The sequence below is a fragment of the Pleurodeles waltl genome, chromosome 1_2 (genome assembly GCF_031143425.1).
Source record: "Pleurodeles waltl isolate 20211129_DDA chromosome 1_2, aPleWal1.hap1.20221129, whole genome shotgun sequence".
Lineage (NCBI taxonomy): Eukaryota > Metazoa > Chordata > Amphibia > Caudata > Salamandridae > Pleurodeles > Pleurodeles waltl.
The window spans coordinates 1174460254-1174486560 of NC_090437.1; the positions used below are offsets into that span (position 1 = coordinate 1174460254).

At 42.7% G+C, this 26307-nt stretch overlaps 1 protein-coding gene across 1 annotated transcript in view; it reads left to right on the top strand.

Annotated features, from left to right (window-relative positions):
* The window catches only part of HTRA3 (HtrA serine peptidase 3), a 263892-nt gene extending 252337 nt beyond the window's left edge, over positions 1–11555 (top strand). The window contains exon 9 of the mRNA XM_069203412.1: positions 5195–11555. Coding sequence (XP_069059513.1) covers positions 5195–5360 — 166 coding nt within the window. The 3' untranslated portion in view covers positions 5361–11555. The remainder of the gene's footprint in view (positions 1–5194) is intronic.
* Positions 11556–26307: the final 14752 nt, after the last annotated feature.

Below are 26307 nucleotides of genomic sequence, written 5' to 3' on the forward strand. Positions count from 1 at the left end.
ATGGTTTGGTCATGTTGGATGCAGGCGTTTTATGTGCTCATCTGCTGTATGAAAATAAAACAAAATGTGTCTGTAGTTCATTTGTAAGCTTACTTCTCACAAGCATTACAGTTACACCCAAGAACATTCAACCTGTTACACACTTTTCCTTAAACACTTACATATAGACATAAAAATAGCACACAGTGCAGCCGAAATGGGTGCAGGATATGCAGGTAACCATTTCAAAGTCACACTGAACTGCATTTCATATCTGTGCAAAACCAACTCATTCTTTTTGTTCTCAAGTTTTACTCTGTCATTCTCACACAGTCTATTACTCAGTACTGGATAACACTGTGTTACACAGTTTTGGTTATACACTTTACTATTCTCTGATGTTACTGCTTTCTTGTCGCACTCAATTAACTTGAAGGGACAGAATTAACTGGCATGACGCTCTGTAGTCTCACTGCAGTCTGATATTTATGGTATTACCCTCCTACATATTAATTTGTCTCATATCTACTCACTGATTTTCAACTGCTTTACAGTTCACAAATGGCCTTTTTTTATTCATCACATGCTTCTGCAGTTTTAACATGACCCAAATATTCTGTGTTTTTTGGCGTAGGTTATCGATTTACATCCCTGGCATATCTCACTAGGCATCTTCCCAGTAGTGAGGTGGGTGTTTGCCTACATTACTATCTGCATACTGTTTCCCAACTATGCAGCCCACACCTTAGAGTGTGCCTCATAGCTTCCATTATGGTGCAGTGTAATTTCATGACCAGTAATCTTTTTCTGTAGACTTGTTTGTGTGTTCGCACTATGACTGCACTGTGATACAGCCACTCAGTGCTACATTATGCGTTCTCTGTCTCTAAACATACACTGTAAAATAAGTTACACCTACCTGGCTTATTTAACTTTAGACAAAGGTCATCGTAAGTTAGTGCAAGGCATACACTAGTGGCATGTAATTTAAATGGCATGTGGAATGCAAATTAAATTTGCACCCAGAAGATATATGTCTAAAGTGCATAGCTTCGAGGAATACCATTGTCCTGGTGAGGTTGTAGTTTGAAATCACTGCAGCAACATAGGGTAAGGGAAAGTGCTTTTCCGTGTGGAAACCAACTTTTATACATTTTGGTAGATCATTCCTAAGTATGCCTTAAATACCAACCCTATCTTTTTATCTGTGGAGTCTCTGCCACAAGTGCTGAGACTAAGCAGTCATAAAGATACTACTCGTAAAATAACTTTGTGAATAGGAAAAAAACATTAACTTACACAAAAGTGTGAGTTTGCCTATGAGAATCAGATCATGTATGTATAATTGGGAAATATTCAAGAAATATGAAAGAAAACTTTGACTCTATACTGAAAATTTGCTAAAAGCTGTTTACGACTATCTAGGCCAAGTAACATTTTACCCTAACCAGACCTATCTCTAAATGAAAGTTTATTTTTGCAACATGAACTGTGAAAAATGTAGAAATTTAATTAAAATCTTTTTGCCACTTTTTGCCAAAAGTATAATTGAATGTTGTAGCAGATTTTTCGGAAGTCTAGTGGACTAGTAACTTTTAAGCAGTATACTTTGCGCTGCTTAAAAAACCTGTTAATAAAACCAGTTTGAGTGGCGGCCTCCACTCCAGTGGCTGTAATTAGTACCTCAGGTTAGGTGTGAATGACTGATCAGCTAGAGAAAAATGCAACTACTTCTAAGAACAGGAATGCTGATGAGGTGTAAACACTGACCTCCGAGCATGGAGAAACAAAGTGGGTGGGTAGAGATGGTAGTACAGGTGACATGACTTCCACAACAGCCGCCTCTTGCAAGTGAAAACCCTGATTGTGTGGTCCACGTGACATAACCCAAAACACCCAAATAAAGTCAGAGCTCTTTAAGACATTTGCCTGTGCTCATAGAAGTGGAGAACTGGTTTCAGCACATGAAGAGACATGCTTCTTTTTTGGGTCGGAGAGGACCTTAAAGGGAATGCCAGGCTTCTGCAGGGGGAAGAATGTTGAATAGGGAACTCTGCAAAAGTCAGCACTAAGTTGAGAGTGAAACTACTGAAAAGGGTGGTCTGTTTTCCATAGGAAAACCTGCAGCTACCGGGTGCCAGGTTTGCTCACCCCAGTAACTGGCTAGTGCACAGGTTTACAACAGCATCTACCCACCTCCTTAATTGTACATTTCTGTACCTAACTCATGTTTAGATGGCTCTGTCTGACCACTAGGGAAAACAAGGTATGACTTAACTTTTATTAGTACCCAGGGTTATCTGACTGTGCTCCTGTTCGGTCAACCACAACCATGCCTTTAATTGATGATTACTGTTTTCTCCATTGTTCTTAGTCTAAAACTGTATATATCCATATACCGGGTTCCCTTATCCAATTTTAATGATTTTTGTATCCCTTTTGCTCATTAAGTTTTCCTAATCACCTATATTATATTCAGAACTTTATTGTGTTGTGTTTGTAACTTTAATATTGTTTAGTACTGTTAGAACCTATCACACATTTCTCTGTAGACGTGCTTGCTGCCTTTTCCATAGATACCATGGTTTAAACAGAGATTCACTTAGAACCGTATCTAGACATTTCTATTAGGTTGATAGGGGCACATCCCCAAAATTAATAATCCAGATTTTGTTAGGCATATGTTAATCTGTGGTATACAGATTGATGACTTGTAGTACTATGGCATTCAACTCAATCAACTACTTAATTTGATTAGAAGCCAGTTGATCACTATTATCTATCAGCAACTCATGGGTCCCCCTTTGTATGTAAACACATTTACAGGAATTGCGATCTCTTGCGTGGTAATCACATGTTCAGTACACAAACTTCAGCCCACTTCAAATAATGATCCAAAACCATGAAAAATAACTTTAAAAAACTACATTTAAGTTCACTGATCAACAAAAATTGTGTGTAATTCTTTTTAAGGACCTCCTGAAACCAAATGAGTAAGTCTTATAGCCAATTCTTTAATACTCCTATAACAACCTACAAGCCCTCTATCCAGTTTGTCACTTCTACTTTCAACAGCTAGCTAATTACTACTTGGTTTCAGATTCTAGTTGTGTCATGAGTAAAACACTCCAAATGAAGCATTTTAAGCATGTACTCCAGCATCTTCGACCTTGTGCAGGTACTGGCATAACAATAGCCCTGCAGCCCCTGCAGGGACGGCCCTGACCTCCAGGGATCCCCCCAGCACAGTACACTGTGCACGGGCGGTGGGCCCCTGGTCTATGGACATCGAGTAAACTTCTAGTAACCATAGTATGTACTAGTTGTAATAGTGACTGTCACCTTCAGGTATCCAAAAGATATTGGAGAGGATGCCTCACTCACAACTTGGCATGGCATGCTTCTCATAGGCTTCCTCACCACACCAGAGTAGGTGTTCCACTCTGGCAGACTTCACCAGATTGGGAGTTCTTGTATATTTTTTTTTTCTCTGGAGTTAAGAAGGGATCTAGTTGTAAAAATACCTAAGGGTAAACTTAAGTGATTCCTTTTATTAGTAGACATCCTTGATACAATCAAAAGAGTCTTGAGAGGATTTTAGATGATGTACAATGGCTCATCAATCCATTTGTCTGCCAACATGTTTCTAATGCTTTTGTAAGCTGATAGGGACCACGTTTATGGCCTTATCATTCCCTGCCTACCTATTTCATACATTCCATGCATAAACATGAGTAGTAAGACTCTCATACCTGTCTTGAGCTAACTCCTCCCCTGGATTGTTATGCAGCACCATGATCGTATCTGCGACACACTCTCCTGTAGTCACACATTTGGCAAGAAGAAAGTACACATCTTGCACCCAGAAAGTTCCCACTTATGGCATAAAAGCAAAGTACCCAGTCTCATCTTCCTTGAAACTGAGCCAGAGAGTCCTTTTTTCCATTCTTGTATGCTTTGAATATGCAGTGGAAAAGGTGTTTATTGATTTGTACTTCGGCTTCCAAAGTGATATCATAGACAGCTCTAGGTTCACTCTCATTGCGCATGATGTTGGTTGGAAGCCACAACTGGAAAACAACCAGGTTGTTGTAACCTTGTGCCCTTTAGACTAATAACAATTTATTTTATTCATTTTATTTTTCGAGCAGAAGCTTCATTCTGCAGTGATGTTTTCTTTTCTTTTATCTCATACACTTTTAGCCTAGGAGCTGTTTTCATTATTCATAGTCTGACCTTCTCGTTCTGTACTCTGCTCAAGACTATACCCGATATTGTTGTCAGTATAAAGTGGAACACCACAATCTTTGCCACTTCATGAGAAACATAGGTGTTCTTAAGTTAGGGCAGTTTTCTCAGAACACCAGCTATTTTATTATAAAACATCCCTCTGCCCCCATACATAAGAGGGAGAGTTCCAGTCAAAAAATAGCCACTGTTTGCTGTTGCTTCAGTGCAGCTGTCTGCTGAGACTTGACATCTTTTCCACCTACATGGGAGAGGACTCTCACGAGACCAACAGCCATCTTCGCTACTACCATATTCAGATTTGGGGGATGGTGTCTTCCTAGGGATCCTGAAGGGCGGATTAAGGCTAACACTGCTAGTATTACCCTAGGGTTGTAGGTTAGGAATTCCAATGCTTAGCATTCTGACACTATGGTGGGACGTTTCCAATGGTTCACTTTCTTTGTCACCTCATTGCTAATATTATGTTTTATCATCCTAATCATTGCAATACCTTCCATTTTACCTAGAACACAGTTGATTCTGTAAAGTCCTTTGAACCGATTCCTGCTTCTGTTTGTCTTTGCATGTGTGGGATGACTGTAACCAAGAGACAGTCATCCCACACATGCAACACATGGCAGCCATGTTACACCACATGGCTGCCACAAATCACTGCCACTTTCAAATGCTGGTGAGATAGTGCTAGCTGGCCAGAAGGGTTAGACTGACAGCTGGCACAAGGTGTGGAATTGGACTTAGCTCCCTACAGCCTAGTGGTGCTGCTGCCCGAATCCAGCAGTCTCATTTAGTATAATGAAAGCCAACACAACAATAAAATATGTCACATGGAAAGGAGTTATAGAGTGAGATCAATCTGGAGAATGTTAGATGCTTTATGAAGTTTGCATTTAATTTTATAATATTCCCTGACAAATTAAGCTATTAGTTCATACTTAGTTATGACCTGTATTTTTTGCATACGCAGGGGCGGTATTCAAAATGGAGATATCATTGTGAAGGTGAATGGACGGGCGTTGAAGACCTCCAGTGAGCTCCAGGAGGCAGTGATGAAGGAATCTCCTCTACTGCTTGAAGTTCGAAGGGGAAATGACGACTTGCTGTTTAACATAGAACCGGAAACGGTTATGTAGCTAATGGAGTAACTGTGGAATACAGAAACCGTTTTCAACTCTCGTTATTCTTGAACATGTGACACATCCACTTTTACTAACCATAACTTTTTGCCGACAAGTGACCAGGTGGACTATCTGGATTGCCTGAGCCATCCCTGATGTTAACATCCACTGTTTAGTTAATTTTAGCACAAATCCGATACAAAAGCTCTGCAAATGAAAAAAAGATGCATGTGCCTTTTATTAAGAAAGAAAGGCAGAACATTTCTATCAATTAGTCAAAGAATCCGAAACAATCTATTTACTATATTAACAAAATTGTGTTTTTTTTGCAAAAACTAGGTTTTGAATATATGATTACGTCGCATTTTTTTATTGTGTATTTACATTCCCAAATCGCAGTCTTATTAGGAGTATGAAATGTTTACAGCCAATATGAGACGTTTATTCATTTTGTGTGGAAATCCTAAATACATTTTCATGATTTTTAGTGGTTGCATAATGGAATCACACTGGGGAAAATGGGCATTTATGATCACAGGGATCTCCCCAGTCATGTGATTTTTATCATGACAAATCACCACTGGCCTTTAGAAAGAAACATAAGCCCTTCAAAGGGCTACTTGCATGAGATAAATGGAACACGAAAGGAAGCTTAAACTCGGAGTAAGACACGCGAATCATCATTTTAGTCTCTCCAAATTAAACTACCACCGAATCCATTGGTTCTTAGCAGGTCCAATTAGCACTTTGTGAGATTTCAGACAATTTGTCATCACAAACTTCGAACCTGATGAGCTCGAAGAACTTCTAATGGCTCAAATGACTCCAAACTCCAGATGTTTTGATTTTTACCTTGTGAGTCTTTGCAGTAAATGCCTGTTCATGTCTGAAGTGTGCAGACTTGCGAATCAGGAGAGTTACAATACGATTTGCCTAACCATAATTCTTTAATATAGATACCTCTAATTTTCAATAGATTTCTACGAACATAAGAAACACAGTTTAATCCATTCCACCAATTCGAATCTATCATATTTTGTTTTCAGAAACTGAATTATACAATCGAGGATGGAGTCAGTCAAAGGTCCATATTTAAAAGAAAAGGACGGAGTGTAATGCTCTGCCAAAATTGGCAGCACCGTGCTCCATCATTTTCACAACATAGGGATGAGCCATATTTAATTGAATATGGCACACCTCTGTGTTGTCCCCTACGCTGGTGCTAAATTGAACTGCCTGGTGCCAACACAGGCATCCTTGCCCCATAATGCAAGGATGTCTGTGTTGAGGGGTTTGATTGTTTATGTGCGGGAAGGTGTCCCTTCCTGCACATAAACAATTGTTAATGGAGATTTGGCACTTCTGTGTGTGATGCAGAATGCAGCACACACAGAAGTGCCAAAGCGTAATTTTGAAATGATTGTGTATGTGCAGAAAGGGACACCTTCCTGCACATAAACAATCATGTCTGGCATTTTGCACTTTCTATGCATGCTGCAGAATGCAGTATGCATAGCAAAAGCAAAAAACAAGGAGAAATAAAAGTATTCCTCCTTGTTGCGCCTTGCTAACGGCACCCCATGGGTGGCATTAGATTTTAGCGCTGCCTCAGGTTTACGAAATCTACTAAATCTGAGGCAGCATCAAAATGCAATGGGTGCACAGCAACACCCATTGCACGCCCCTTCCATGCAAAGGGCTGCTTGTGAAGTGGCCGTATTTACAAAGTGGCGTTAAACCACAAAAAGTGGCTTAACGCCACTTTGCAAATACGGCACAGGGCTTAGTGCCATCGGAGCATCATTAAAAGTGACGCTCCAGTGGCGCTAGGGGCTGTTAAATATGCCTCCTGGTCTACACAAGTCAACACAATTAAACTTTCGATCATGTAATATAAATTAATTATTGGTTGTTGATGCTTAAAGTTCGCACATCTTAACACAAAAAAACAATGTCCAATAATGAATGTAGCGAGTCCTTGTAAGGGTGCCAACCTGGTAGAAATACCCAACCACCAAGGGTATTAGTTGCATTAGATCAAAAAGAAGGAGAAAACTTCCTTTGAGCCGTGCTGGAAAGTACATTTCAAAAACAGAAATACCAGGGCACTCCAAGTAATAGTCCACAGTGAATAGAAGTCCAAAATCTTGAATTCCTTATGTTGAAAACATGGAAACATATGTATGCAAAAACAGCCAACACGTGTTTCGTCCAACAGGACTTTTTCAAGGCAGAAATTGTACATTCAAGGGGACGTATCCAAAGTGAAACCATGCGAATGGATTAGTTCCTGAACTAATTAATGGTGTTTCCTAGTCGCAGGAAACATAATCCATGTTAACCTAGAAGGAACTAAAACAGTGCTGCCTGTTGTGCCCATTTTATAAAACAGAGGTAACGAGTTGTCATCACTACTCCTTCAGCCCTGGCAAGTTCAAAGAAATCTTGAAACGTTTGCAGCCCAAACACTTGTTATGCCCGTTACCCCCTTAACTAATCCATCAGGCAGTATCTCACTTATGGCTATTACACCTTGCTTTAGCTACGCATGTGATGTACGTTCAATTGAGTTCAATGATCTTAGTTCAACTGTGGGGACTGTCTTACTACATTATCAAGTTTTCTGGATTATCCTGCAGAATACTGAATCCAGTATATCAGCTACCACAATTTTGTTATGGTGAGTATGTATAGGTATAGATGTACTCATCTCAATCCTACATCAGTGTACCATCAGGATTCAAAAATATTGAATCTACAAAATCAACTATTGATATTTGGTGAAGTTTAGTGTATAGCTAAGTTTACATTTACTGTTCTTAACACCATACTCATGTGCCTTGATAATATAAATATATGTATATGTGTGTGTGTATATATATATTTTTCCAAAGACTGTAGGGAAATATAGATTCACTATTCTTGATATTTACTTATTTCAAGGCACACATCTGTGCACCATGAAAATATATCTATGTATATATATTGCATACAAATATATATGCATACAATATATAAAAGAAAACAAGAAACAAAGTTGAAGTGACATTATAGTTAGTGATGATAATAAGATGTTTGCTTACATTAAATAAAACCTCTAGACATTCACTGGAAAAAACAAATGTTCAGTGAAGTTAGAGTTAGTTTCTAAAAGGAGATAAGAACTATCATTTTAAAACTGAAAAACCCTGAAAACTAGTTATAGTTTGGTAAAGCAACTGAAACGTGTGCCCCCTTCATGCACTACTTATGACTTCATATATTACGTTACTCATGTAAAATGACATCATTGATGACACCTCACATGACATAGTTGATGACATCACTGATTACATCATCTAGTCATCGTGAAAGAGTCCTCTAGGGTTTCTAGCCTGAATAATTCAAAACACTTATCCTGCGCCTAATTTTCTATTATCAATTAAGTGGTAATGGATTTTACCTTTGACCGACCACATGCTGGACATATTATATATCTGTCAAGTCAACCCCCTGCATCCAGCCCCCTTGCACGTGCCCTTTCACCGGTCCCTGTACCGAACCCTCCTCAGGGTGGCCAACCCCTGCTGTCCACAGCTTTTTGGTCAGGCGATGCTCCCAACCTACTGCAGAGTGGCCAACATCTGACAGGGCCAGGTTCTGCGCCTAATCCCTTGGGGGCTGTCAACCCCCACTCAGCATGACCTACTTAAGGTACCTGCCTCCAGCCCAGTGGGAGTGACCAACCCTTTGGCTATGTGCAGCAGTGGTTGGTGACAGGCCAGACCCTGTGCCCAACCCTCTGGAGACAGCCAACGTCCACTTCACATGGCTTTTGGCCATGCACACGGTACCATGCAGTGGTACAGCAGTACTGTCACCCCAAAATAATTTTTTTTTTTAATGTAATTTAAGCAAGGGTCTCTTTTGAATTGTCCCCCTCCACATTGTCTTGGCTGTCAGGGTGTACCCACCCTGCCAACATATGTGGCCTTTCGTTTTTCTCATAATTCAGGGACCATGTCCCTGAGTCCTGTAATGATGGATGCAACATTTTCAACAGTGCTACAGCCACCCAATGAGATCATTTGGTACTGAGGTACCACAGCGATTGACATGCTGGGTACCATGGTACCAGATGCTGGTGCCATGGCACTGGCAACCGCAAATAATTGTTTTGATCATTTTCTTAAAGGGAGGGTCTCTTGGGATCCCCACGCATTACCCAAAGGGGTTGGGATGTGCTTTCCCTGGCCCCTTATGTGGCACTTCAATTTTGTTCAGGACTCAGGGAACAAATCCCTGAGTCCTGTAACAGCAGCCTGAACATTCTCGTCAGATTGGCAACAAGCCAATCAGATAATTCTGTACTGTGTTTCCACGACCAATACAGTGGAACTGAAATGACCAAAGACAGAAAAAGCTCCCTAAGCCAACCAGCATGGGCTATTGGTATCGTAGGAGTCATATCCGACGAACAGTCCAGAAACACCTAACTTTTTCTGAGCATTAACATATTTATGCCCGATATCAGCCCCTCTTGAAATGTTAATTTCTCGAAAACAGTTTAACAGATTTACACCACATCTCAGAACACACTTCCTGACTGAAGTTCTAACTGTTTATACACTGGCAGCAATGCCCAAATATCTGCACATCCGAGAGTAGCCTACGTTACAGTAACATATGTGGAACAACAGTAGAATTAGCAAAGTTCACAGCAATACAGCAGCTATATTGCTGTGGACTGCTGCATTGCTGTGATCTTTTCCTAATTCTACTATTTGTGGAATAAATTAGCACTTCTACTTACCTCGGACCAATTATTTGATTGGACACAACATGTTTCTTATTCAGTGTGCTCGGTGATTCGATACAAGAAGTTCTAACCATTTTTGATGTAATACTGTTCATCCATCAGAGAGAAAAGTTTCCTAAGGGAATTAGCATATAAAATCAAATTTTTGAGCCCCACTCTCGACCCCCCACCTTGATGGATCACTGCAAAACTTTCCAAGAAGAAGCCAAAGTGGATACATTTTTCAAAAAAGTTTGCTGCTGATTGACCTAAATGTAACTCACATTGCTGACAAGCATTGTGTAATATATAGATATATATAGATATATAGGTATACATAAATCTATCTGTAACAATAGTCAAGGGACAGTGGTGTGGCGTAAAGAACAGTAAATCTAACAATAATTATATACTTGCTGTCATGATATAGCAAAAGTTGATATTCTAGATCTAGTATTTCTGTATTTTTATAGAAGACTCAATATTTTGACATACATTCTTGAGAGCTAATCATGCTATAAAGAAAAACGCAGAGATTACTTTCACGCTGTGTATAACAGAACACCCCAAACACCTGTTCTTTAGGAAGGAGCGCCAAAATTGATATCAATTGTTCAAGAAAGGAGGAAGGGAATTGGCCTATCTTTCTGACCACATGTAAATTCATTCTATCAACTGGATTCATATTACCGCCACCACATTCAACTCACACTGTTTCTGTCTATGAGCTCCTCGATGTCTTGTGAATATCACCACTTTCACCGAAGGAAAGCTATCATGCCCCTGTTCTGACCCATCACATAATCTGTACCTCTCACCTAATCTGCAATCCCGTTTAACACAGCCACAGAATAGTATGCAAAAATGCAGAAGTAGCACAAAAAGAGGCTGAGCAGAAATGCCTTAATATTGTTTAGACCTTTCGACCATATAAACATTCAATCATTTTTGCAAATGTTGATGGGTCTTACACCGTATAATTGCCTTTCAAAGACTTTTGTATGGAGCACCTTTATTTCACACCAACCCCCTGTCTGCCTGCTGTGCACTATGACGGGCAACTGAATAGGAATAGACCATAAAAATCTGATGATGTGATATATATTAAAGTATAAGACACGTAAATGTGTGCACCTGTTGTGTGTATTTTCTTACTAAAAGGCAAACAACAACAAATCCTAGCAGGCTCCACCTTCGTCATGCATCTCTGGAATAAAGTACATGATTCTTATAGAATTAATTGAGAACATGAATTCAATGTGCAAAATGAATTTATTAGTAGATTGTAATGTACGATAGTTTCTAAAGTTATCCTTAAGCATCGTACAAATAGATTTGCATCATATTGGGATGTTTTTACTTATTACTTCATGACCATTGACAGTTTTTATATGTATGTGCACCTGCTGTGAAAAATAAATTTTCAAACAAGATGTGTATTGCATTTCTGAAAATGTTATTTGTTTAAAAATCCATTAAAAGAGGTAGGTTCTAGTTGCATTACCAAGTAAAAGCATATATTTAATGTCATATTTTATAGTCCTTACTAGTCGTTTCTAAATTGCACATATCTCGTTCAGAGGCTACATTTGTTTAGAAGATACAGAGCCAGATATAACATTCACAATCCCTTATATCTGACACTCAATGATGTCCAACCTCTTGGATTTTTCATGCTATATTTCTAGGGTAACAGCTGCATATGTGAATGATTTTCCCAGGGATGTAGATTAGACACTGAGATTCAGGGGCTGCGAATCTCAAATTTTGCATCCTAAAAAGTGCTCAGCTCCAGGGTGGAGTGTTGAGATTTGAGATGGCAAGGACTCTGGGCAGACTGTTCCCATGAGAGCAAGGGTCAGTACTGATTTGCATTAGGTGGGTTTCTGTCTACAGTGGCGTAGTGAGAAGATGGCCAGAGTGATTACCAGTAGTATGCATAGCAAACTGAGAATGGTGCAGCTTTTCAAGCCTACTGCTGCAATGTTTGTTAATTCCAAATAGTACTAAATTTGCACCCATTCAAGGAATACTTCTTTGGGTGCCGATTTGCAGTGTTGTTCGTAAACCAGTCACTATATATATTTAAGTTTCTGCTCCAAACAATGAACAAAATAAAAGCACTTAGTGAAATGGGAATGACTAGAAAAAAACCAACACAAAGTTAGCAGACCTGACTTATGGCTCCTAAACCCACCTACCAAGCCAAGAATGCCTTTGGGAAATGTCACTTCCCAAACACCCCCAGTGCAGCTAGGGCCCTTTCTGTTCCACCTGGCATAGTAATTCTCCATGGGAGATCTTGACTATGGTCACATACAACACAGTAGCCTGGAGTCACTGCCATGGGATCACGTTTTTTAAATGTATTTTCTCTACACACACTATTCTTACTCTCTGCTGCAAGAAGCCTTGATGGTAGAGTTGCCAAATCGGTGCATGTAGTCATAGCTCCTTGTTTCCCGTCTTTGTCTTTTACAAATCATTTTATTAAGTGACCAACATCCCGAGGTACTAAGCATGAGTTGCAAACAGACGTGGGTGTGCCAGCAAATAAAAAGGGGAAAGCAGAGCCCAGCCATTTGTATGGCTTGCCTTTAGGAGTCCATGCATGAGACAAGCCATGAAAACGAGTAAGTATATCAGGCAACAACCATAAAGTAAAAAAGATATACAATTGTTTCAACATTTCTTTAAAAAAATAATTTCTTCAATATGTGGAAGTGTTTCACCTTAGTACATCAGATTATATCACTGCATAGACAGAGATTTATTAAAAGTGGTAGGATCTAAACATGAACTCACCCTCAAGCAACAATGCTATAAGTGACCTAAGAGGATAGTCAGTAGTCATATAAACCCTAAACATGGCTTACATTCTTATTATAGATGAAGCAACATTTTAGATTATTAAATCAAACATAACAGACGCTTGTACTGCACAAATCCTGAACTCATGCTTAGAAGTGCCTTCATATGCAATAATACATAAAATGAAGCTCTATGAACTACAATGTTTGCTTAGGATCACACATTTTGGGCAACCAAGGACTTCAGTATTGATTCCAGGCTATCTTGTTTCACATTTTGAAATCCAGCCACCAATAATTGCTATCTCTCTCCTGTTTTGCATCAAAGGTCAATGTTTTAGCTTTTATTCTTGGTGAACAATGAGAAACAAATACACAGACGTAGCAGACCTGTCTCAGGGCCCCAAGACCCAACTACCAGGCTAAGAATGCATTTTTTATGGGGGGTGTTACACCCCAAGCGCCCCCTGAAGTTACACCACTGGATTTCCCTTTGGACTTGTATTTGTAAACGTGTGTGATGTGACTATCCAAAACAAACGGTATGAATCCAGCCATTGTGCATTTGCACTGAACACCTATGTTGCAGAACAAATCATACTTCTTATATTATCCCATATGGGGCTTTAAACTGAAACTCAGTTTGCATTTCTGATTTCTTTGTTTATACACATACAATCCTATATTGCTATCTCAGGACGTCTAGTGACAATATAGGCACTAAGTAGGAGAAAAGTTTTATCTTCTCCAAACTTTATACAATTTTCATGTGTTCTGCACTGTACAGCACAAAGTTTGAAAAGTGCTAAACCTAGTCTATGCATAGTGATTTGAACCTTCCAGTACAAAAATGGGCCAGACAGTGCGCGTGCACACACACACACACACCCTTTCCAATATGGTTCAAAGGTTTGGTTGTGGCTCAAGACAGCAAGGAAGTGTGCCATTGCTAGGGAGGAAAGCAGTAGAGCCATATATTTGTTGTCATAGTGTTGTACTGCTGTCTAATTTCAGGCAACACAGAGTAACAATTTGTTGCTGCTCTGTGTTAAGTTGTGTTAGAAAATAGCACATTTGCCCCAATGTATCTATAAAAAAGAAATTTTTATTGAAAACAGTTAAAGAAACAGCAAATATTTTAGTAAAAGAATAGAAAACGAAAAATGATGTAGTTAGGAATATAACATTTCAGATAAAAAAGGGTTTGTTTTCTTAAACAATACATTCTGGCAATAGAAATCAAAGTTTGTTGAAGTGACTTTCAGCAAGGTAGAGTTAATAATGGGCCTCGATTGCAACTGAAATTTTGAGCTGTCATGAATAAGCTATTGTTTAAACAATAGGCATTGTTCATGGTAAGAGACTTTTACACCTCATGCCACCAAGGCGGAGCTAACCACAGACACTGACTGCTATAAGAAATAGGGTGTTAGACCTGAAATCCTTGTCGTGGTCTCCCCTGTCTTTTTCCCTCTGCTTCCTATGTTTTGACTGTGTGCTGGACTCTGTTTTTGCTGTTTTTGGTACTCTGGGTACTATACACCTGCTGACCAGTGCTAGCGCTCCCCTGTGTAAATTGTATGTGTAATTGGCTTTTCCATGATTGGCATAATTGATTTCCTAGTAAGTCCCTGGTAAAGTGCACTGAAGGTGCCCAGGGCCTGTAAATCAACGGCTACTACTAGGCCTGCAGGACTGATTGTGCCACCCACATGAGAAGTCCTGTAAACATGGCTCAGATATGCCACTGCAGTTTCTGTGTGTGCAGCTTTAATGTGCCAATTCGACCTGGCAAGTGTACCCACTTGCAAGGCCTAAACCTTCCCTTTTCATACATGTGAGACACCCCTAAGGTAGGTCGTAGGGAGCCACAGGGGCAGGGTGCAGTGTATGTTAATAGTGGGACATGTACTGATGTGTTTCACATGTCCTAACAGTGAAATACTGCCAAATTTGTTTTTCACTGTTGCAAGGCCTATCCCTCTCATAGGTTAACATGGGGGCTGCCTTTAAATATCTTTTAAGTGCAGTTTCCCTTTGAGAGCAGATTGAAATGTGGAGTTTGGTGTCTCTGAACTCACAATTTAAAATACACCTTTCAGTAAAGTTGGTAATTGTCTGTTTGAAAATGCCACTTTTAGAAAGTGGGCATGTTCTTACTTAAACCATTCTGTGCCTCTGCCTGCTTGTGCTTTCCCTGTCTGGGTCAGACTGACAGTTGGGCTGTTTGTGAATCCCCTCTAGACAGTGACACAAAGGGATTTGGGGTGTAGCTTGCATATCCTGATAAGCCATCTGAACTAGAGTGGACAGAGGAGTGGTCACATACACCTGAATGGGCTGTGCTTGCCCTCACACAATGCAGTCTCCAACCCCCTGGTGTGTGTCTGGGGCTAAGCTGGGGCAAGGCAGGATCTTGTGAACAACAGAGACTTTCCTTTGAAGTTTGCCTTCTTCAAAGGCAGAAAAGGGTATAAGTAGTGGACCCAAAACCCCAGATTTTCAGATTAACCCAGAGGAGCCTCTGCCAAGGAGAAGAGCTAGAGCAGGAGTACTGCCCCTTCGCCTATGACTGTGCTTTGCTAGGTTGGCCTGCAGTTGTTGCTTCTGCCTGAAAGAGGACAAAGACTGGACTTTGTGGTGTATTCCTGCTCGTGAAGAATGTCCAAGGCATTGGACTGAGCTTGCCTCCTGTTTTGAAGTCTCAAGGCCATCAAAGACTTCCTCTGAACTCTCTGCTGAGACTACTGCCCTGCCAAGTGGTGCCCTATCCAGTCGCTGGGCCCTGGAGAGGTGAAGTTGGCAGAACAAGAACTGAAATCCACGCACAGAACACTATGCAGGGGAAATTTAGACACACCACCTGCAATGCAGCTGAAAAACGAAGCTCCACCCACTTTGAGGCTAAAATCGATACTCCACCTGCATCGCGACTGGGAGATCGATGTATCGCGGCTGGTGATAACGACACAAACCCCACGCAGCATGGTTTTCCAACATCGTGCGGCCAGATTTGTCATGAATCATTACTGGGCATCAAAAATCAATGCAAACCTGCACAGATCCGAGGTGCCCCGTCCGGAAATCGACGCATTGCTTTATTGTGGGAGAGAAAACACGACACATCTCCTACCTGACCGAAGAAGAAACGGCGCACGGGCTTAAAAGCAATGTATAAATTATTTATGTAGCATGAGCATAAAGTGAAAACACAACACAAGAAATGCCCCAAACCAATCTAGCAAAATAAAGTAAAATTTAATGAATAACATCACACTAAAAGGAATCAAATGCAACCATTAGAACCTGAGTATTGATTTTTTAAAGTTTCTAGTGAAAAATAATGCCTGAAAGATCAAACAGACAGCCTTGGGTATCTGGTTGCCTGAGACCAAGGCAAAGTCTAAAGTTAAGGCTAACCACAATGGACTATGGGTTGAATACACAAGGTGGATTGGGCCCGGTCTTCACTTATCTTCGGACTTAGAAGTCATTTTCAAGAAATGTTTCTGAGAAGGTAGAGTTCAGTGGGGCAAGGTGGCCGGCGGTATCCAAAGAACCGTCTTCATCATCAGATAGTCACTGGATGGGGTTGCAGTATGATTTTTACCTCCAGACTTTGTCACTATTTTGGAAGTTGAAAATCTCCAGTGGGCCAAAGCTGCGGGCTGTAGCCATTGAGAGCTCCACAAGGCCAGATAACTTTTCCAAGAGGTCTCACTGAACAGGATTTGCTGCTGCACTGAAGAACGTAGTGGCAGTTACTGCAAAGTTGGACCAAGTGGCAATGCTTCTCTGGCAGATCAGCTGTCAGGAAGGTCCTGGTCTTCTGTCTGTCTGTATTCAGGTCACTTTTTGGTGACCAGTTTTCTTAGGCCAAACCTTTAGGTTTAGGCAGGAGTAGCATGTCTAACATCACTTCCAAGACTCCAGGACCTGGGGGCAGGAGGGGCGCTACTTCAGGGGTTAGGACTCACCACAACAGAGACCAGGTTCATGGTTCAAGGTCTATGGAGCTTGTGAATCTGATGTAGCTCACACATGAGGCCAGTTAACTAGCACTTGGAGTCACTTCTGGAAGCCTGGTTTAAGGACATGGACCAGTGTCCAGTTCTCCTTCAATCAACAATGCAGTCCTTCCAGCAGCACACAGAACTCTGGTTCTTCTGAAGTCTTCCACGGGTCCAGTAGTGTTCTGAAGTTGTGTTCTGAGGGTCCAGTATTTATACCTTTTGCCAGCCATTGAAGGGTGGGTGGGGATTCTATGCTACTCCCACATCTGGTACTGGAAAGTTCTTCCCTTCCCGTCTCTAGGCTGCAAGACATCTAGGGAGACGAAAGACCCAATACCTGCCTGAAAAGCCTCAACCAGAGTGAAACTGGTCTTGGGTTCCTTGTGTTCCAATTCAGTTAAGAGAGGACCTGGATTGGCAGTTTGGGGTTGGACTGTCCCTAATGGAGTCTAGACTGATTTGCATGTGGCTTGCTCTAATTTGAGGTGACATGATAGACAAAAGAATTATGGGTTGGAATACTACCCTAAGTAATTGCCAGTGGGTAGACTTTTTGCAGGCATTTTTTTCCATCACGTTTTATGTGTCTGACCTCCCTGTAAGTGAACAACAGGCATGGTAAGAGGATGTCCAACTTCTGCCTCAAGGGCTCTAATATGCCCATGATCATGTCTTTAAATGTATTGTTGATTCTCCCAACAAGCCCATCGATCTGTGGATGATAGGGTGTGGAGACCTTATTGGTTACTCCACACTTGTCCCAAATGGACTTCATGTACAGTGACATGAAGTTGGTATCCCGATTAGATACCATCTCCTTGGGGAAACCTACTTGAGAAAATATCCTCATCAATGCCCTGGCCACTGCATGCATTGTCACTGTCCTCATGGGATAGCCTCTGGGTACAGGGTAGCAAGATCCACTAAGACGAGGCTGAACCTGTTGCCAAGGGCAGTGTTGAGGTCCAGGGGGCCAACAATGTTGATGCCCACCCTTTCAAAGAGATGCCAACAACAGGAAGGGGAATCAGGGGAGCCTTCTGCTTTCTCCTTGATTTCTCCCTGGTCTGGCGGGTAGGACAAGACCTGAAGAATGCATCTAAGGTCACTCTCATCCGGGGCCAGTAAAAGTTTTCTTGTCTTGCCCGTATGTCCTGCCAAGATTATATCATGAACCAGAACCAGTAGAAGGGCCCTGTGCTGGGGGAACCACCAACACACAAGTTGCACTAAGCACATGAACCCTAGGCTCATTATACAGGAGATCATTTTCTCAGTAGTTGGGAGATCACCAGAGGTTTTGCCAGCTGTCTGGGTTTTGGCATGCCACCATATGCCCTCAAGAGTAGGATACACTTTCTGGGCTTTGCAGAACTCCTCCTTGTATGTCCCCCCTTCAGCTTACCATCAGGCAAGCTCAGGTAGGTCCTCCAGGGTGGCAGTGTCCTCCCTTGTAGATTCTGGTGTGTCACACCCAGGCTCTGTCTCCACCTGCACTATGGCAGTCTTAGGAGTTGGTTTGACACACAACCACCCTTCCTCTTCTTAATAAATACCTTTCCCAGGCTCTAGCTCATACTGACTTCCTCATGGTCTGCCATGGACCCTGTGGTCAGGCAACCCTGCTTCAGGAAATCCTAACATCTCCAGGTGGGGCTGGAGTGCCACCTTGTTTCAGATGGCATGCTCTAAGTCATTACTGAACAGACATTCCACAGGAATGGCTGGGCTCACAGTCACCCTTAAGCAACATCAACCCCCCCACCCAGTAAATGGGAACCAGATCCACAGGATAGTGACTCATGGTTGCCTGCTACTGCAACCTGGTAAATATAAGGATTACTTGGTCTGAGGACACCAGATGACAGCTGACAGCAGTCACACTTGCTCCTGTGCCTCCACCCTCTGCCCTTTGATGGTGACCCACTGCCTATAACTTGAAGGATTGTTAGGCATGTGGGTCTGTGGTGGCAACACTTTTATGCCGTTTAGGGACACTACGGTAACCTCTGCACTAACCCAGGACTGGTGAAGCAGCGTCTGGTTGTCTCTGAACTTCAACCTATGATTCCCAGAGGTGAGACCCCATTGTAGCAAGAAAGAAGTGAGAGAAGAATTACATTAAAAAAAGGAAAACATGGCTAAATGACAAACTAAGGAAAATGTTAAAGGGGCCACAACAGATTATTTATATTGAGATTTTAGTTTTGCCCAAAGTCACTTAGTGGCACTTCACAAATACAAGTACGGAATCTCACTACTAAACACCAATGTTAGAAATCAGGATATTGGTGGAGAGTGGTGAAAGACCACTCACGCAACAACAACAATCCTTGTGAGAGTGAGCCATAAAAGTCACTAAAATACATTGTACTCAACCCTGTGGTAGCTTAGTACAAAACAGTGAAGCTTAACTTAGAGGCAAAGTGTAAAGTATTTACGCAGCACACAAACAGTAATAAAGTGAAAACACAGCTCAAGAAAAATCCCCAACAAAATAAAAAATTAGAGTAAACTTGAGTAAATAAAATGAAATTAGAGCAACAAAAGTCCCATCAATGGAACTGAAGGTATGCAGTTTCAAAGTTTTAGGAAGATATAGCACTTACAAGCAAAAAGCGCCACTGGTCTGCTCTAACAGGGGAAAATCATAAGTTGAGGGTAACTGTGATGGAGGGTTGGCTGGATACAGGGACCAGGTTAGCCATGCTGAAAAATTTACCTTTTCAAAATCCAGGGAGAAGAGTTCTGTTCTCAGTGGAGGAGGAGCAGGGAGAGAGTTGCGGAGCGTCGTTGTTGTAGCACAAAGATCTATTTGGGTATCGCAGACAGTTGTTGCTGTAGTTCTGCATTAGCAATCACCACAGGCTTTTGTTGCTGTAGTGCACTGTAGATCTTGCCACTGGTGGTTCGTGGGAGGGGAAAAAAGGTGGGGCAGCACGTGGCAAGGGAGCAAGGGGTGAGTTGAAAAAAAACAACAAAAAAAAACTTACCTTGCACGCATTCCGATCAGCGTCACACCTCTCCTCTCTTCCACTGCAGTCACAGGCTCCCAGCCTGCCCTGTGTCCAATCCTAATGCTGCTTTCATGTTGCAGGCAGCATGAAAGCAGAATTAGAATTGGACTGAGGCAGAGTGGAAGTCTCTGCCTGCTGTCTCCAACCCAGCAACGCAGCACCTGAGTTGCTGGGTTGGAGAGAGACTAGTGCGCATGTATGTTTGGTCGGCCCAAGATGGCCAGCCAAACATACATGTGCACTGAGGGGTATTGCTGTGCACTCCCCCTCAGGTCCTGTCATTGCCTGTGGCCCCACCCCTTTTACAAGAAAACAATAATGAACATTATGTTACATTATTATTGTTTTTTTGTAAAGGTTTTGCAGCTTGTACTGCTGGCGGCGGGTGAGCAACACTCCTCCACCATAGTGGAGGAGCCGCCCCGGGATCTTGCATTGCCAGTCATTGTTCGTGGTCACTGTAGCACAAAGAGTCGAGTTCACCAGTGCTTCATGTAAGTGGTTGCCAGAGTCTTGGTGTGAACTGGCCTATTCAGGGTTGCAAAGAACCCAAAACTTCAAGTCTTCACCATCCTTCACAGGATTAGCTCAACTGACACCAGCCAAGGGTCAAGGATTTGAGAAGGCACCTCTGGGTAATAAGGAACTCACTCCAGTAGAGGCCAGCAGAGCTAAGGCAGGTCTAGTTTCAGGTCCAGGCAGGTAAAGTATAGCAGGCCAGCTGGATAGTTGCAGGGAGTCCTCTGGAGCTTCTTGCATCCCTGTAGCTCAGACAGGAGGTCAGCCAACTGAACCTTAAAATCATGCAGGTTATCCTGGGATGAAGGGAGGAGGTCTAGTCTTCCTTCTCAGAGAGCAGGACAGCCCTCAAGCAGCTGGGCAGTCTCTGGTAGCAGCAGGGCAGACCTCTGAGGAGCAAGACAGACCTCAAACAGCAGGGTAGTCCTCTGGGGGGGGGGGCAAAGCAGTCCTTCTTTAATGTCCACAGGTTTAGGTGTGTACTGAACAGTAGCTCTACATCTGGTCCTGGAAATGTCTTACCTTCTCCGAAGTCTAGGGTGACAAAAGAGTAGTGTCAGGTTCCTTTGTGTGTGCTGGAGGAAAGCCCTTTGAAATGTTAATGGGGCAAGTCCCAGTTCTGCCCCCCAGCTATCATGGCAGGATAGCCTACCTTGCCCACACCTAGTCCCTTTTTGTGTCACTGTCTGGAAAGAATACACAATCCCCAACTGCAGAGCCATTTACACCCTTGTGACTCCGTGACCTAGGACACATGAAAACTCAAGTACACATGTCTTAATTGTTAAATACATGCATTCTGCCCTATTAGTGTTTAGGGCCTACCTTAGGGGTGATGTATATGTATTAAAAAGGAAAGATTTAAGCCTGGCAAAAGGATTGTTTTGCTAGCTCAAAAAAGCAGTTCAAACCTGAACTATACACTGCAGTGACAGGCCTGAGATACATTTAAAGTGCTAATTGAGTTTGTGGCACAATCAGTGCTGCAGGCTCACTAGTAGCATTTATTTTACAGACCATGCGTACATGTAGTGCCACTTTACTAGGTACTTACAGGTCAATTACATATGCCCATTTGGGATAAGCCAATTATACCATGTTTTAAGGAAAGAGCACTTTACCATCTGGCTTACACACTGTACGTGGGTGATGAACTGTCCCATCTGACCTACTGTTTGCCTGATGTTGTTTGTTAATCTCCAGAGAAATTTGCTTTCTAGTCTCTGAGGTATGTGTACTAGAAATGCACTAGTTGATCTTGATGCTTCTTTGGTCAGGACAAAAATAATCTCTACACGCTCCTCTTGGGATAGAAAAGTCCCTCGCAAGGTGATAGACATGTACTCCTGCCCTGAGTGCCCAAGCTGCAATAATGACTAGATCTTTGGTGCTGATTTTTGTTTTAATGGGTGAACACTGATCGTGCATGTGCACCTTGACCTAAGCCTGTTTCATTGATTGAGGTCTTGTTGAACCTCGAAGGGCACCCAAACTGCTACCCTCATAGTAGTGATAAGCTACTCCCTTTGTCAGGAGTTAAGCAGCACAATCACTATGGTGGCAGCATACCGTGTAGTGATCAGACGAGACCTACCAGCTCACTAATGTAAAGTTTTTCTGCTATGTGCTTAATGCATTCTTGCCCTACATCAGTTTGGTATGTAGTGTTGTGCACCTTGTGTGTATTCTATTCATGTTCTGGGTGTACGTGTGCCTGTGAATGGTACAATACATGGAAGCATCTGGGTTCACTTTTGGGAGACCCAGGGCTAACTTGAGGTAGAGGAATAACCCCTCCCCACGAGACAAATTAGTAGATTGCCGCATTCCTGTGAAGTGGGTGGAACACTTGAGGGAGAGCTAGGATCTCCAGCATACTTCAAAGGATGCTTTTTGATTCAGAGTGAAGTCACTGGAAAGGATCTGGGCACATCTCGGGAAGGAGAGCAAGCTGATAAAAGAATCATAAACATTTTGATCCACATATGACTGTGGCTGACAGCCAGGTGTTAACCTCTAGTCACTCCCATGGCCTGCTTTGTGGGGCTATCAGGTTTGGAGACACTCCTTCTGTGACAAACTGCTTTCTGGAGGAAGGGCAGGACATTGGAGAGGGCACTTCAAAAAGAAGCAGACCCCAACACAAATTTTAAAGACTCAGACCCTAAACCATAGTTAGGGCCTTATTACAACATTGACGGAGGGGGTTTCCTCCATCACAAATGTGGCGGATATCCCACCCGCCGTATTATGATCTCATTATATTTAATGGAGATAGTAATAGGACGGACGGGATATCCGTCACATGTGTGATGGAGGAAACCCCTCCCTCAAGGTCATAATAAGGCCCTTAGTGTCCGGAAATGGACTATAAGAAGGGGCGCTGAGGCCCCCAAAATTGCCAACTGTAAAACGGTCAGATGGGCGGTACAAGGAGTGGAAGCTCTGCATGACTCCTGCCTGTGACCAGGGCTGGAGGCTAAGGCCTGCCAGTCTCCCAGCTGGGTAAGGATGCATCATGCAGGGACATCCAAGATCGCATGTCCCTGGAGCCTGAAGCACTAGTGACTGCCTGCTTGCCAAGACCAGTGAGTCATGTGGGGAAGAGGACAACACTGGAAGGAACCAGGTACAGTGTGGGATCCAGTCGAGTGGATTACTGCAGCGAGGTGTTAGGAGATGGCTGCTGCACCGTCGGGTTGTTGAACTCTGCAGATTCAAGTTGGTGGCCCAGTATGTCAGACAGGTCTGTTGTGAAGTTTGCTGCTCTGATCGGGCCATCACACATGTAAAGTGTGTAAGGCGGCAACCCTGTATGCCAGATAGGGACATCATGAAATTTGCCATGCCAGTCAGGCCATCGCCCATATGCAGTGTGCAAGTTGGCCATCCTCTATGCTATAGGAGGGGCACTGTGCTGACCAGGCTATTGCCTGTGAATGGTGTCTAAATAGATGACCCTGTATGTCAGAGGGGGTCCCCATAAAGAGGGACCTGCTGCTGTGCCGATCAAACTGTCAATTAAGAAATCCTCCTCAGGGTTCCTTCCTTTTTTGCTTCTATTGGCTGGCCAGAAAATACATGAGCAACACCACAACCCTGTTTGTTTCCTGTTCTAGTCCAACTAAAATATTAACCAGATGCCCCAACACAAAGCAGCTACTTTACATTCCGAATATCAGGTACAGAATATGCTCCACTCTACAACCACACAGAAGCCAAGCACTTTGCCTAGAGAAAAAAATCCTACAGGTGTCTTCTTCCGAATACTCAGCATCCCTCCTAGAGGGAAGTGCTTTCAGTATACTTAAACTCATTCAATAACCCAGTGTGAAAAAATATTAAGAGGCACTATGTACTATATGGGAAAACTGTTACCCAGTGGCAGGTTTATTAGGAAGGTCCCAAAAGTGCTGCTGCAGTCCATGGTTTGATTTTTAGGGTTGAGCGCACAATCGCTTTGGCCCCTGGTGTAATCTCCCTGTGGGCTTTTAACCAGACCCATGTCATGCCCATCAGTTTAGTTGGCTCGTGGGCTTGCCTTTCAAAATTTGCTTGATTACATTAGTGAAAGGCATGCATATGTCATGCCTTTTCCTGTGTTTAGCCCTCCTCGAGAGCACCGGTAAACTACTGAAAATATACGAGGCTCCGTATTTTCCGAATGGCTTCTGAACTACTTTTTCTTTTTATTTCCTACACAGCGCGATCTCACTGGGCAGTAGTTGAGCGCTTTGCATGACATCAACCCAGTTACATGGATAATTGCACTTTTGCCGGTTACATGGATAATTGCACTTTTGCCAATACATTTGACTGCAAGCGAACTTCTGTTTCCTTGTGTGTGTGTCCTTCACGCTCAATGGGGCCATCAGCTCGCTTATGGGAAACTGTTTTACTTTTCATTTTCAGTTTATGCCGCAAGAAAAGTCTGATTAGGAGTTTACAACGATAATCATTCTAACTCGTGCAAACGCAAGACCCAAGGCATTGCAAATGCTTGTTTTTTCTGGCTTCTCCAGCTGTGCTGCTGGTTTGTGTTCAGGCGATAGTTAAAAAAAAATGCATTGCACAAAATTAAGATCAAAATGCAAGAAAATTATTTGCACAAGTCCCTAGAATTCTGATACTGGTAATTCAGTATTGTAAATTAATAGCTTGCTTTGAAGGGGAATGTTATGCAATTATGCAATTCCTTGTGTTTGTCTTATTGGTTGGCCTCAGCCTGCATGGCCTGGGTAGGGTCATGTCCAGGCAGTAGGCCTCAGCCTGCATGGCCTGGGTAGGGTCATGATCAGGCTGTGGGCACAGTGGGGTTGTACAGCCATGGAGAAGACTAGGGCGCAGCAAGTGTAGTGTCTCTCTGACTGGGCTGCTGCAGTGATGCATAGAGAGACCTTAGGAAAGGAGTCAGGCAAATATCCTTTTCTGTAAGTCATAAAATGGACGATTGGTCCTGGATATCCAGATATTGAGCGTCTCAGTGTCAGAGGGGCAGATAGCGGGACTGTGAAGGGTGGAGTCTGAGGTAAGAGGGGGGTGGCCAGAGGTGAAATGACTTTGGCTCTCCAGGCTCTAAGCAGCACAGTCAGGTAGAAGAACGTATCACGGGGTGCTACGAAGTGTCCTTAGGCCAGCAGCTCTAGGGCCTATTCTTCCACTTCGGTCTTACCCAACATTGTGGAAACAGGAATATTTCTTGTCACTCTTTGGTTACCTATCATCCTCTAATCAGTCATGGCTTGTGGGGGGGGAAGGGGCAACACACTGCCAGGTTGGAAAGCCCATGTGTGTTTTGGCCAGACTGAGACGGCTTGCCAAACATACATGTGCACTCCCCCTCTGTCCCTGTCATTACCAGTGGCCCACCGCTTTTACAATAAAACCATAATAAACACAGTTTATTATAGTTTTATTGTAAAAGTTTTGCAACTGCTGGCGGAGGGTGGGGGGGGCGACACTCCGCTGACATTGCGGAGGAGCTGCCGGTGGCTCTAGTCCCTGACACACTCCCAATTACATCAGTGACCTTTAGCATGTTAAGTGAGGTGGTAGTCTTTGACCATCTCTATTTTCATAAACTGAACCCCTGACAAAGTAGTGGTAATTATTCAGTGGTGTAAAGCAACACGTTGCTCCACCGCAAAATATGATGAGGGGCCCCTGAGTTTCCCCTATCTCACAAATATTCACTGGCCTTGAGCTAAGCCCCCTGATGGGCTTGGATGTCCCTGTGGATTGGAGACCCACCCTCCCCATGCGCCTCAGATGGTCTGTGGGGCTGTATTACACACCTACAATTATTTGCATATTTTGGGGCTTTTTTCATAAAATTGTACTGAAGAATGCATAGGTTGTATGCATGTTTTAAAAGGTTTTCTTCATAATGCTAACCCCCTGATGGCAGCAGGGTTTCCCTGATGCACAATTAGTGCACTGGATTGTACCATGAGTGGACCTTCAGAACCTATATCTGCTAAGTGAGTTTAGATTAAAAAAATATTGTCTAAAATGCACTATTTGGAATCATTTTTGCATTATTTTCCTGGAAAGAATGCTCCTTCACCACCCTCCTCTGGACATTACTCAAGCAATTATGGCTCACTTGCATTGCTCTCTTCGCTGTTTGCATTTTAGCCCAGAGTTACTAAATTTTCACGCAATGCAGCAAGGGAGCTTGCTGTACTGAATTGTGTGAAAGAGAGAGAGCAGAAATGTGCCACATTTACAAAGATAAGGCACACTTCAGCTCTCTCCTTCCACTGGAGCACATATGGCAAACTAGCACTAAAGCGCCACAATACAAGGGTGTCAGAATTGAGGTCA